Genomic DNA, 13,830 nt, shown 5'->3' on the forward strand with positions numbered 1-13,830 from the left:
ACAAATCAGGGCTTTCTTTCTGAGAACCAGTTGTTAAATATTTATCAGCACATCAGTGATTGTCATAAATTCACAGCAGGTTAATATCATATGTTATGGGTGGAACTAATTTATTTCACTCATGACATTGTAAAAATTAAAATCAGTCTTATTTTTATTGTATTTCCAGGTGAGTTATTATTTGTGTATCTGTTTAGTGTCAGCCTTCCACTTCCTGTCCCCTTTCTTCCCAACTATAATCTCTCTCTATATATATATCTATAATGGCAGGAATTGTGTTTCTCTCTTCTTCATCCTTGTGTCCCTAGCACCAAGTATGGTCTAATCAACTGCACAGGGGCTTGGTGGTCTCAACTCTCAAGAATGACCAAACTGGGGCCAGGGATTGGTACAAAGTAGGCACATGATTTGCTCAATGAAGGTTGAACCAAGGAACACCTAAAAACAAATATCATACCTCCCATTTTACACCATTTAAGGTGGTAAGATTAAATGTTGTTGTATCCAAAATCCCAGTAACATGAATAACAAACCAGAATACAAATATATCTCAAGTTGTGAAAGATCAAGGGCAACACCACATGCTGACTCTACCTGTTACCATGGTTTCTCTGGGCAACACCAACAGGTAGACGCTTGATAACTCTTGGAACCCTTCACTTACCTGAGGTTGAGAGGGGCTGGCAGTGAAGTGAAAGGCAACATTTGTCCTGAGAAATGTAAGTGGGAGAAGGGAAAGGGGGAAAAGTGAGAGAAAAGCATAAGTTAGCAAGCAAAAATTATTTATTTAAAAGAAAACCATCTTAAACTAGATGTAAGGAGAGCCTTGCCCTTTGTGAAGGGAGCTCTGGTCCTATCAAACCGCCAAAATAAACTGCACAGCGACTCGACGGTTTCAACTCTCAAGAATGACCAAATTGGGGCCTGACATTGTTTTTGTCTTTAAATATTCATGATATCAGATCTGTATAAATAAGTACTCTGTTTACATTTGTAGCCACTTTTGCCTTGAGATCCTCTTAAGAAATCAGGGTTTAAGTCTCGGAAGTGGGCTAAAAGGGAAAACACAGGCTCAAGGTCCTTTTGGACAATGTAGATACCACTTCAAAATAATTTTGATGGATCCATGCCACAAGATCATTTTTTACAAAACACGGTGAATAGATAACCACCATGCGACAGTCCCCAGGGATAGGAGTATAGGAGTATGTTCTTCCTGCCCTCAAGCACCTCCCTAATTGCCCCCTATACCAGCTGAAATTCTCCAAAATTTTGTCTTCTTTGGGCTGGGCATTGCTTTCTAATGCCCTCCTTTAAAATGTAAATACTACCAAAAGAATGGAATGATGTCAGTTTCCCTCCAATTAGTAATTTACTGTGAGTTATTTTATTACATTCATTTCTTCTGTGAAAGATAGCAATGATCCAGGCACGGGAGGAAAGGAGAGTGTGAAGAGTATGTAGGAAGCATAAATTTGTAGGGTAGAGTGCTGTCTGCAGTGAGCATCTGTGAAACAGTTCAAAAGGTTTGAAAACAAAAAGACAAATTTGGTCTTCTCTACAGTTTTGTAAGGGCTGCTTTCCAGCTCTTGCCTCATCGCTAGCTGTGAAGATCACTCACACAGTCCACTGTTTTCTCACATCCCTGGGCTGCTGAATCACCACCCCTAGGGGCACATGCTCCCACCCTTCCAAGGCAGCCTGCATTTCTGGGCGTCTGAACCTGAACTTCCTCTGGGCTGCCCTCATCAGCTTCGTACCCTGGGGCTCTCTGAAGATTTTCTTTCCACTCCTAATTTTTCTCTTATAAAAATTAAATATTTTCTTAAATTAAAGATTTCTTTAGAAAGGGCATGTCAAAACATTTAAGCAAGAAGCATATAATTAGAGGTGCTATTTAGAAGTTATAAAATTTGAGCACTATTTTATAAAGGTAATGACACCACCATTTAGGCTGTCATTGGACCGGGCTCAGAATTTAGCAACAGTGGATGCAATTTTTACATAACCACTTTCCACAGAAATCGTCGTCAATGTTGAGGGTCGGTTCTGTGGAAGCACAGTTGAAAACTCACGGCCTTAAGCCAAAGTCAGTGTCAAACCTAGTTGTGTTTCTGCTCCAAAGAGTCCACGGCCAGAGTTAGGACCCGTGGTGCCATGTGTGGGCTGAGTAGGGCCCGCTCAGCAGTCTGGGGAGTGTCACCTGCTGTTACCAGGACGACATGGGGCCTTCAATTCTCTTTGTTGCCAGGCCAGAGGAATGAAGAGGACACTGATTTTCTTGGCTAGCAACGGACAGCATAAAGCACGACATTTCCAGAAACAACCTGTGTTCTTTGGCCAGATTTTAAACAATTTCCCCCATCATTTGAATTTCAATTGTAATACTGAATGTATGGATATTGATATGCACTTTCTGTTTTTTTTTCTTGTTCTTTATATTTTATTTGCTAGTACAATGCATGCAAACTTGGAAAGCATATTATCGTCTTGAAGACTATCATACAGCCCTCTCTTTCTCATGGAGTCACCAGTATGTGCAAAATAAAGATTGTATCTGTTGCAAATGAAACATTCTGCTTCCTTCAGTGTGGGCCCTAACAGAGGTGGGGAAGGTTTATTTCATCAAGGGTCATTAACCAACAGAGCAAAGCTAACTGCAACTCATAACACCTTTAGTTCCAGAGAAAGAAGCATAAAAATTTCACCTTATTGCAAAAATTAAACAGAGGAAACAAATATTTAATCAATAAACATAAGAGGCTAAAAACCACTTTTGTTTCCTTGTTTGGGCTGTTTTGAGGAAGGAGAGAAGGGAAAAGGAACAGATGGAGTCAAGTGCGATGCAGGTGCAGATAAGGGAGCCAGGGAGAAGAGGCAGAAAGGGGCCCATGGCAGAGGCAGAAGGAGGGAGACAAAATACAGACAGGAGAGGAATAAACAAAAGAAGAAGGGCAGAGGGATGGGGAGAAAGGGTAAGCGGGAAGAGAGGAAGGGACAAAAGTTCAGCAGTTTGCAGGTGAGTTCCAGAGACAACTGCGAGAGCCGTGGCATCCTACCGGTTCTGTATTAGTAAGCCCCTAGCACACAGCGCAGTGGGCATTCAAAACCCCCACTTTGCTTCTTGAAGGAAATTATACCTACTATTCACTTGAGTATAGATTCCAGAATATTCCCCCTGTTATCTCCTTACTGCCACCTGCTGTGAACTCCCTTCACTGCCCCAACTTCACCAACCCTCTTGTCATCTGCAACCCTCCGCCCTGCATCCCTCTGGTCTAAGTATAAACTCTGCACTAACTTCCTATCCTTGCTACTGTCCTCTGGGACTTTGCGTCTACAAACATCCAAGTTTCCTATGAATTTAATCAGCCTTTCTACCCCTTCATTTATAAATATACTCTAGTCTCAATCATTTTCAAAATAAATAACAAACAAAATACCCCCAACAAAATGCCTCCCTTAGCCCTGTATCTCCCTCCTTTAACGTCATCCTGTATCCTCTCTCTCCTTCACAAACCAGCTGCTTCTGAGAGTATTCTACTCTTGTCTCTCATTCATTCTTTCCTCTACCCATTGAAAGAATCAGGATTCTTTCTCCATCATCCCCTTGAAATTTCCTTTGCTGAGAGAGTAATTGCCACCTCCTGTGTAAGTTCAGGCAGCTATAACAAAATACCATAGACTAAGTGGCTTATAAAAGACAGAAATTTATTTCTCTCAATTATGGAGCCTGGGAAGTCCAAGATCAAGGTGCCTGCGGGTTTGGTCTCTGGCGAGCGCCCACTTCCTTACAGATGGTGCCTTTTTACTGCATCTTCACATGGTGGAAGAAGCGAAGGATCTCTTTTAGGCTTCATTTCTAAGGGCACTAATCCCATTCATAAGGGCTCCAGCTTCATGACATGACCATTTCCCCAAGGCCCCACCTCCTAGTACCATCAACCTGAGGATTAGGATTTGAACATACGAATTTTGGGAAACACAAACATTCAGACCATAGCTCCTTCTAATTGCTAAACCCAGTCACTTAACCGTCAACTATCTTTACTTTTCTGTGACATTTGATACTGATGACCACTCCCTCTGTCTTGAAACACTTTCTTCCCCTGGCCTCTATGACACCTGCTGTCCTGGGTTTTCTGCTTCACATCTGACTGTGTCTACATAGCCTCTTTAATAGCTCCTGTTTCTTAGACCATCCCTTAAATGAGAATTTCACCCACGGTCTTGCTCTTGATCTCATTTTCTTTTGCCCATTATGTTCATATATATGTACACTTAGCTGTGATAAATGCCACAAAAATGCCAGTGAATCCTGAGTCTCTATGTCCAGCCCAGAGCCATCTCCTGAACAGTCACAGAACAGCGATCACCTGCTGGGCTTCTGCACTTGACCATCCCTCAAGTACCTCAAACTCCTCGTGATCAAAATGGACTGTGCCGCCATTTCCCTGATCTTGACACACCATGGCTCTTTGTCAGTAAACATCACCAGAATTCCAATCACCAGTCACTGTCCAGTCATCTTGGACTCCTCCCTCTCTGTCACCTTCCACAATTGATAGGCCACCAAGTCCTACTCATTCTATTAGTGTAAAAGTAACCTGCTCCTGTCTGAAGTACCATCTTTGCCCAGTACAGCATCAATAAGAAAAAAAAATGAAAAGTAATGTAAACCTTTACTGTAATCTCCCCCCAAATACCATGGGGTGATTACAGAGTATGACGCATAGCAGAATGCACTGAAAGCCTCTTACCCATCCATTTCCTCTAAAATTTCCTTTTCACAGCATGGTAGTTGAGCTGTCTCACTCACATACTCTCTTCTCTCAAAACAAGCTCAAAGTCCCTACATAAAAGGCTAGAGGAGGGTGGAAGTCTGCAAATAGTCATGTAGGACTATATTTTTTATACTGCCATATATATTTGTTGAATTTGTGAATTATCCCTGTGTGCATCATATGCTTTTTTCTCCCTCATGACTTTGTTGCTGCCATATACATTCAAGTTTTAACCATTTTTTATTCTTCTCTATTCAAATAACTTTTTATTTGTCTATTTGCTTCTACTCTTTCCTTTGTCCAAATTCATCTTCCACACTGCCACTAAAGTCATCTCCATAAATCAGATCTGTTCATGCTATTCTGTTGCTTAAATCCTTTACTGGACCCACAACCTGTAAGGTGAAGTTCCAACGCCGTAGTCCAGCACCTAAGATCTTAAAGATCAAGGTTGGGTACTACCTGTTTCTCCAACCCCTACCTCCTGTAGCTCTGCCTCAGGCACCCAGAAATCCTGAAGGGTTTCTACTTCCTAAGTGCACTAGTCTGCTATCTGTCACTCAGACCCCTCCCCTGAGTGTGACGCTGGCTATATCCAACGCTTTGCCAGACATCTGTACTTCAAACTCAACACGTCCAAAAGTGAACTTAGCATCTTTTCCTTCCCTCCTCAACATTCTTGTTTTCATTTACTGGCACCACCATCTATAAGCTACACTGTCGTTCTTGACTCTTCCATTTCCCTTTTTCCTCATATCTGATCAAGTTTTATCAATTTCACCTCCTAAATTCATCAGTTCACCTTCTCATTATTTATCTTGACCACTGCATCAGCCTTCTAACTTCTCTGCATCCAGTCTTGGCCCCTCCAAATCCATTCTTCACACAAGTGTCACAATGTAGACAACTGTCTAAATGTCTTAACATTGCTTCTAAACTCCTCTCACCCCAGAGTCATATGCCTGCCAGCTTCTACAGCCTCCTTCTGTTTCCTGCCTGCAACTTCACACTCCAGGACTCTGAACACCCAGGCACTGGAGTTTGGGGAAGTGAGTCGTGGCAAAGATGCAGGGGTGTGTGGAGGGGTGTAGGGGATAGGTGGATGGCAGGGAGCAATGCTTTAAGGCAGAGTTGTTTTATTTTTAAAGATGGATTTAAATAAATAAATGCTTTATGGAATTGAAAAACATATGTAGGGGAACATACAAATTGGCAGGACAGTTTTGACAGAAAGTAGAAATAGCATGTTATGGTGGGAAGAGCTCAGAACTGGGAGTCAGAAGTAGAATTTTGTCTTAATTTGGCCTTTCCTAGCTGTGTGAGTTTGAACAAGTCACTCATTCTATCTGGGCATCAGTTTGCTTATCTGTAAAAATGAGGTGCATGGATTAGATTCCCAAAGGTCCTTCAATTCTTAAAATTTATGATTTTAGGGGAAAAAATTCCCAAAACGTGTTCCATATACATTCTAGTTTGCCACTCAAAAATGTACAATAGAAACTGCAATGTTAGAAATTTTGAGTTAATTCTTCAGTGTTTCTCACAATACCTGGAGCCCAGTTCTTACCACAGCCCTCAGCTCTCCCCCTAGCCTCCAACCTCTGGATTTCTGGAGTCACCAGGGAGGAAGAGACACATACATCTCAGCTACTAACTCTTCTCAGGTTTATCTTGGTCTTACAAAAGCCCTAGTAACAGAGTGCATTTTGAAATGCTCTCAGTGTCTGGTTGCTGAGGCTAAGTTATATTTTAAGAGGTAAAAACAGCAAACAATGTGAGGGAATAGATTTGCAGTTTCACCAGCATGCAAATCATTCATTCACACTCACACAGAGTTGTGACCTTATGACTTCAGTTTCACAGATTTCAGTTCTCCAAAGGGTCTAATTAACCAGCCCTACAATTCAAGTGCATGGTCGCCAGCTGTTGCTGACAGGTCAAAGACACAGAGACCAATCGGTAAAGACAAAGTTTCTCTGAAGTTCAAACTGCACTGTGTGTACTCTGTTCAAGTACTATCATGTGCTACTACTCCCATCAAATGTGCATGCATGAATTCCCACAATGTTAAATATTACACATAGATTTTTAAATTATTAAATTAAACTTAAGCACCGTATTTAGAAATTGCTTTAGGGTAGTGGTTCTCTGCGCTGGCTGTACATTAGAATCATCTGGGAGAACTTTAAAAACTATACCAGTACCCAAAACTCCCCGCTAGAGATTCTCATTTAATTGATCTGGGTGGATCTTATCCACTAGAGAATCTTTTTTCTGCTTATTTTTGTGAGGAATAGAGTGTTCTTTACTCTTGAAATTATCACATCATTTTCTTCAACACAAGAATTAATGGAAGGACTTGGAAAAAATGCCGTGACAACTTCTCCATCCTTCTCATCAATTCATTTGTCCCTCTGTCCGTCTGTCTCTATGGGTACAACGCTATGTTAAGGGGAGTAGAGAAGACCAAGACAAATATTTGATTCCTATTAGCAACTCCACTGGCTACAGGCCTCTTTATAAACTGCCCTAGAAAATTTAAAGAGAATTTTACAATAGAGTAAGTAGAACACTCTGATCAGAAATATAAGCTGTAAAAAAGTGGCATATACTAAATAGTTTTAAATATTTTTTTAAATTAACTTTTTAATTAAAATATAACAAACATATAGAAAAGTATACAGTTGTAAGCATATATCTGAATAAGTTATCACCAGGTAAACATAACCATGTACTTCTTCTTTCCTCCTCAAAAGTACCACTGTCCTGACTTCTAACATCACGGAATAGTTTTGCCTGTTTTTAAACTTTATATAAATGGAATCAAACAGCATGTGTTTCTTTTGTCTGACTTCTTTTGTTCAACATTGTGAAATTTATCTATGTTGTTAGGTAGAGCAATAGTTTATTTATTTTCATTGTATAGTTTATATATTTGTTAATATTATTTATATTATATTTATGTATTTATTATATAGTTTATATATTTATTGTTTGTTTATTTTTATTGTATAGTATTCCATTGAATGAATCCCACAATTATATATCTAAGAGTTGGATATGTAACTAGTAGTGGAACTACATTGTCAAGCATTTCAAATTACAGCAATTTGGTAGTTGTAGTGGAATCTCATTATGGTTTAAATTTTTTATATTTCTTATAGCTAAAGAGTGGGGTTTTTTTTTTTTTTTTTTGAGACAGAGTGTTGTGTCTCACTCTGTCACCCAGGCTACAGTGCCATGGCGTCAGCCTAGCTCACAGCAACCTCAAACTCCTGGGCTCAAGTGATGCTCCTGCCTCAGCCTCCCAAGTAGCTGGGACTACAGGTGTGCACCACCACGCCTGGCTAATTTTTTCTATTTTTGCTAGAGATGGAGTCTCGCTCTTGCTTAGGCTGGTCTCGGACTTCTGACCTCAAGTGATCCTCCCACCTTGGCCTCCAAGAGTGCTAGGATTACAGGCGTGAACGACCCTGCCCAGCCAAGATTGTGTTTTTTGACCATTTGGGTAGCTTGTTTGGTGGAGTATCCAAGTCTCATGCCCCTATTTTTTCAGTGGCCTTGCCTGTTTGTTTTATTTTTTTAAAAAAACGGAAACAAGGCCGGGCATGGTGGCTCACACCTGTAATCCTAGCACTCTGGGAGGCTGAGGTGGGTGGATCATTTGAGCTCAGGAGTTCAAGACCAGCCTGAGCAAAAGCGAGACCCCGTCTCTACCAAAAATAGAAAGAAATTAGCTGAACAACTAAAAATACATATATAAAAAATTAGCCGGGCATGGTGGCGCATGCCTGTAGTCCCAGCTACTCGGGAGGCTGAGGCAGAAGGATTGCTTTAGCCCAGGAGTTTGAGGTTGCTGTGAGCGAGGCTGATGCCACAGCACTCTAGCCCGGGCAATGGAGTGAGATTCTGTCTCAAAAAAACAAAAAAAACAAAAAAAAACGGGAACAAAAGTAACACTAGTCACTTCAAAGAAGGACAAAGTCACATTCCTAACCTGGAAAGAGAAAACCGAGATAGTAATAAGTTTAGGAAAAATAGCTTAAAGTCTTCTTTAAAACAAAACTTCCTCTAAGAGTGTAATGCTGGTTAGTTACAAAAGTATTCAGTCACCAGTAATTCTTGCCTGGACTACAGACCGGACAGGCGCCTCCCACATATAGATCCCCCCAAATAGATTCACCTATGAGGTCAACTGCTCTTACCCTCTGCACCAGTCCCCTACCACCTCCCTATTGCATAGATAGTTATGGGCAGGAAAGTACAGCAGGTGCTAAAATAATGTGCTAAGTAGATAATTTCCTTCTAGAACGGTAATCTGTAAGGATGGACACTGACTTGAAGCTCAGAGAAGTAAACAGAGAAAAGCCACCATGGGTCCTGCTTACCGGAGCTGGAAGTGCTTGAGCTTGGTGACCAGCAGCTTGTACTGGGCACCCAGTGGTGCCATGGATGCTACATCTACAAATATCAGTTGCTCCAGAGGTCCTGTTTCATTGGTTGCTTCTGAGGGACATAAGGTGCGGCTCACTTCCTGGTAGTTATAGCTCCTCTGGTATCTGTAGGAGCCCATGGAGGGAAAAATCAGCAAGAACAAGAAAGAGACTCAATGAACGAGCAGGGAAGCCTATCTCTAAATTTGTTTTCAAGTTCTTACGTTTTAAATTTCAGACTGGACCTCTTGATGCAACTAGCGTTGTTAGCATTGAGTTGTGTGATGTGGCAACAGGGACACAAGGACTGTTCTGTGCTGACCGGTTCACTTAAGCAGTGTCTACATTAAACTAAGCCATCCTCCTAATTCAGTGAGGAAAAAATATCAAATTTTGAAGGGGAACTGTCCTGATAAAACAACCAGCTGATTCCATTTTTCCACTCTTCAAACTTTTGCTAAAATAGAGGGTAAAGAAAGCCCTCAAGTCCCAGTCAAAGCTATCAAGGTCATTATTTCAATCCTCAAATTCCCTAACCCTTAAAAATGATGTAACCCCATAATATGTGCCCATTTTGTTTGCCTTCTGGGTTTTTCTCATTGGTGCTATAGTGCCTTATACAGTTCTCCCCTGAGAAAGTAAAAACTTCATCGGGGCAGGGACTTTGTTGTTTTTCCACTGCTGTATCCCCAGCACCTACTACTTAGTAGTGCTCAATAAATATTATTGAATGAAGAGTGCACATATGGTGAACATTTCAAAGAATGAGGGAGGTCTTACTCATTTATGTTGACTGCTGGGCCTAGCCCATTGGATGGCCCATTATCCAATCAAGAGCTACCAGATCATTATGGTAGAATTTAAAAATGCTTAAAGTTCTTCTAGGTGTTGCAAATCTAGGTAGGGTGCTTATCTGAAATTCAAGAGGATGGAAATCAAACAGAGCTGAACAGGTCAGGGCACACGCCATGACCTTTGTTTGCACTTTGCATGCTGTATGCATAATATCTCAACATTTCAAATGTCCATTTTCTCCTTTCACTAGAAAAAAGACCAGTTAAGTTCTAGGACATTGAAGAAAACCAAATGCAGTGAAGCTGTCTGGAAAAAAAAATCCACTTACAGTCCTTGGAAGAGCAGAGGGACCTGCCAGGACAGCACCTCTTTCTGCTGGCGAACCACAACAAGGACTGGGTAGTTGAGATTCTCAGAGGAACTGTTCACATACACCCTCACGGCAGTCACCTGCACGGCAGGGCAGAGAAGGGTAATGCAAACTGCGCACAAACACACACACACACACACACACACACACACACACACACACACACACACCACAGCTACCATCTGAGGCTCAGAAAAACTTTAATTTCCGACATTTGCTTGTCATGATAGGTAATCCAAATGCCCCAGTTATTTTTCCTCAGCCAGAGGGAGTCTCACCTTGATTGCACATTAAAATTGCATGGGGAAAAATTAAAAAAACCCGATGCGTGGGTCAAACCTGCCAAACTTCTGATTCAATTGGTCTTGGATGAGGCCAAATTAGGGAGTCTTCAAATAGGAGGCAGGAGTTCGAACTGGGCAGTCAACAAAAGAGTTTGAGAATAAACCCAGAACAAAAAAATAGATACTGATATGCTTTTCTTCTTATTCGAATATAAATCCTAAAGATACAAATATCTAAAAAACAAAACAACACCTTCTCCCCACCCCTAAAAAAAAACTCCGCAAGACCCTCAATTGCTAAAAACGTTTAATTTTGGGTTGGTAAATCATTCTGTGTTTCAAACAAAAATGTTATGACCACATTTCATTAAAGGATAGCAGATGGCCTCAAGTTCCCACCAACAACAAATCATGACGCCTTCCCAGCAACAGATATCACAGGGCTGAGTATTTCTCTCTTTGTCCTGCTCCAAGGTATAAATCAATCCCTGACATAAAACACTTTTTTTAGTTCAGCAGCTCCCTGGCTCCTTCTAAATACGCTTGTCAACCCAAGAATTCAACCCAATCGTGGCTGTTTTAAAGACAGGAAAATGAACTGTGGCCCTCGATTTAGATGGTTTTAGTGGTTTCCTTCAATTTTTGTAATGTCATAGGCAACATAGAAGAGAACAAAATAGAAGAAAGGGTAAAAAAGAAAAAGCAAAAATTGATTTTCCACATGAGATTTTCTTTTTTTAATGCCCAATGTTCTCTTGAAAACTCCTTTATTAGGAGAAAGAAAATGAAAGAAGAAAACCCTATGTAGTTAAACCCTGATAATCTATCACACATTCCAAATGGAAATCGAGAGGACGCAGAACAGCGTGGGTATCATATGTTGTCATTTTGTTCTCTTATGTCATTCTCCCTCATCAAGCCACTGCTTCGTTTTTTCAATGTTAAAACAGTCCAAGAGGAATTTATTAATTTGATAGGAAGTGCTTGCTTAGGGAGTGTTTTCTTGTGCCTACACTCTACATGTTTCCATGGAAATTATTCTGTGGCTGATAATTGCCAAAACCATATCTCTAGGGCAGACCTTCTTTCCTAAACCAGGATGTTCCACAGGTGCCTCAAACTCAATGTATCTGAAGTGGAATCCATTGCTCCTTTCACCCCTAACTTTAATTTCTTCTGAATTCCCCCACTTATTGCCTGGCCCCACCATGCAGCCATTCATCCAAGCCTGAAACTTGTTCCTTGATTCTTCCTTCTTTAGTTCCCTCCTTCAATAGTTCTACTGCTTCTATCTCTAATACTGTCCACGCTCTGGCCTCCCCTCTGCCCCCAGTGGCACTGTCGTGCACCACGCCCTACCTTGACAGCCCCCTCGCTGGTCTTCCTACCCCCGGGCTGACTCCCTAGAATGCCCATTTCATCTGTCATTCCCCTGATGAAAAGGCCTGTGGCTCTGAAGAATTTTCAAGTTTCCCCAAAATAACAAGAATTCTATAACGAATATTTATGTACTTATCATCCAGCGTTAATAATTATTAACACATGTATTTTATTTCATTTATACCTCCTATTTCCTCCATACTTCCCCACTGGATTATTTTAAAGTACACACCAAAGATCATATTAATCTGCAAACAGTTAAATCTATACCTCTAAAACATAAAGTCTTTTCTTTTTAACATAAATACATACCACTATCTCATTTAATAAAATGAATAATTTTTTAAAATTATTTAATATCCACCTGGTGTTGGAATTTTTTCAGTTGTTACAAACATTGCTTTCTTTTCAGTTTTTTAAAAAAATTGGGTAAAAATAAGATCCACACATTGTATTTGGCTCATATGTCTTTTGAATCTCTTTTAATCTAAAGGGTGCCCCCCCTCCTTTTGGGGGGGGCATTTGTTTGTTAAATAAAGCAGTTCACAAAACAGCAGTACAAATTTTTCTGATTGCACCTATAGTATCATTTAGTCTGGCTTAAATCTCCAGCAGTCAAAACCAAGGTAAAACCTAAGGAAAGCTGTGAAATAGGCAAGCTTCATCTTTAGCTTGTCTGCTTCCCTGTTTTCACCTAGCATGCAACCTCCTCTGCCCTTCTTAGGTACTTAGTGCCAGAGGGGACTTGCCTCAATTTTTTTTTCAAGCTTTGATCTAAGGCAATGACTCTCAAATTTCAGTGAGCTTTTTAGCAAATCAAATCCCTCAAGTCAACCTCTAGCATTTCTGATTCAGCAGATCAGGAATAGAACTTAAAAATGTGCATTTTTAACAAGCATGCTGGGGGATTCTGATGTCCATGGCTTGAGGCCTACACTTTGGGAAGGACTGTTCTAAAGAAATCATCCAATGGATCCCATTTGTCAGGAACCTGCCAACTGCCCATTATTATGAGATGCACATCTGTGGGATCACCAATGTTAGAGTACTTCTGGAAGCTGGTGTTTTGGGGGCTGAAACTGGGCTGGCAGAACAGATGCGTCACTGCCATGTTGATCCCACTGCCCTGTTCATCTCCACGCTCTCATTTTATTCCTGGTCTGGCTCTTGTAATCCACTTATTTTTTTGTTACTTGATAATGAGCTTACGAGTCATAATAAGAACAAACTCAGAGATACTGGCATAATAAATTGCAAAAAAATATATTAGTGTAGGAGATAGAAGTCATTGGGCAGTTTTTCAAGATGAACAGATAATGTATTACCTCCAGGAAAGGATGAAGAGCCCTGTTCAAAATTTGCTTTGCCTTTCCTGAGGCTAATGTGCAGCTGAGAAAATTGGATTACATTTGCAGCAGTGAAGTAAGTAAGCTGTGTAAAGGCAAAAGTAAATGGAGGACAGGGTATTGACCATACTTAATGGGCCCTGACACCTTGTAACAGACCATTCTTAACAGCTAAGAGTCTTCCTCCTGTTGCTTCTTCCTGTTGTCATGACAATAAGAGCACTTCTATTACATAGATCTTGTTTTCTTCCTATGTTTACTACAAGCAGGAAATTGAATTGTAGCTCAGAGAGAATTATTTAAGTAATTCCATCTCTAATATTATGTAGACCACAATTATGAAAGTTCCTAAAGCTTAGAGACTCCCTTTTTAATCTTTCAGAACATGTCAGTAGGGAAAAGTTCCAAATTATAACTAATATATTCCTGTTGCATAAA

General features: G+C 40.6%; 1 protein-coding gene across 1 annotated transcript in view; it reads right to left on the reverse strand.

Moving 5' to 3' along the window:
* Positions 1–13,830, reverse strand: part of SIDT1 (SID1 transmembrane family, member 1) — a 104,518-nt gene that overhangs the window by 66,441 nt on the left and 24,247 nt on the right. Inside the window, exons 2-4 of the mRNA XM_012652217.1 lie at positions 10,341–10,462; positions 9,173–9,343; positions 665–710 (exon numbers count right to left, since the gene is read on the reverse strand). Coding sequence (XP_012507671.1) covers positions 665–710; positions 9,173–9,343; positions 10,341–10,462 — 339 coding nt within the window. The remainder of the gene's footprint in view (positions 1–664; positions 711–9,172; positions 9,344–10,340; positions 10,463–13,830) is intronic.

The sequence above is a fragment of the Propithecus coquereli genome, unplaced genomic scaffold, assembly GCF_000956105.1.
Source record: "Propithecus coquereli isolate 6110/MARCELLA unplaced genomic scaffold, Pcoq_1.0 Scaffold386, whole genome shotgun sequence".
Classification (NCBI taxonomy): Eukaryota; Metazoa; Chordata; class Mammalia; order Primates; family Indriidae; genus Propithecus; species Propithecus coquereli.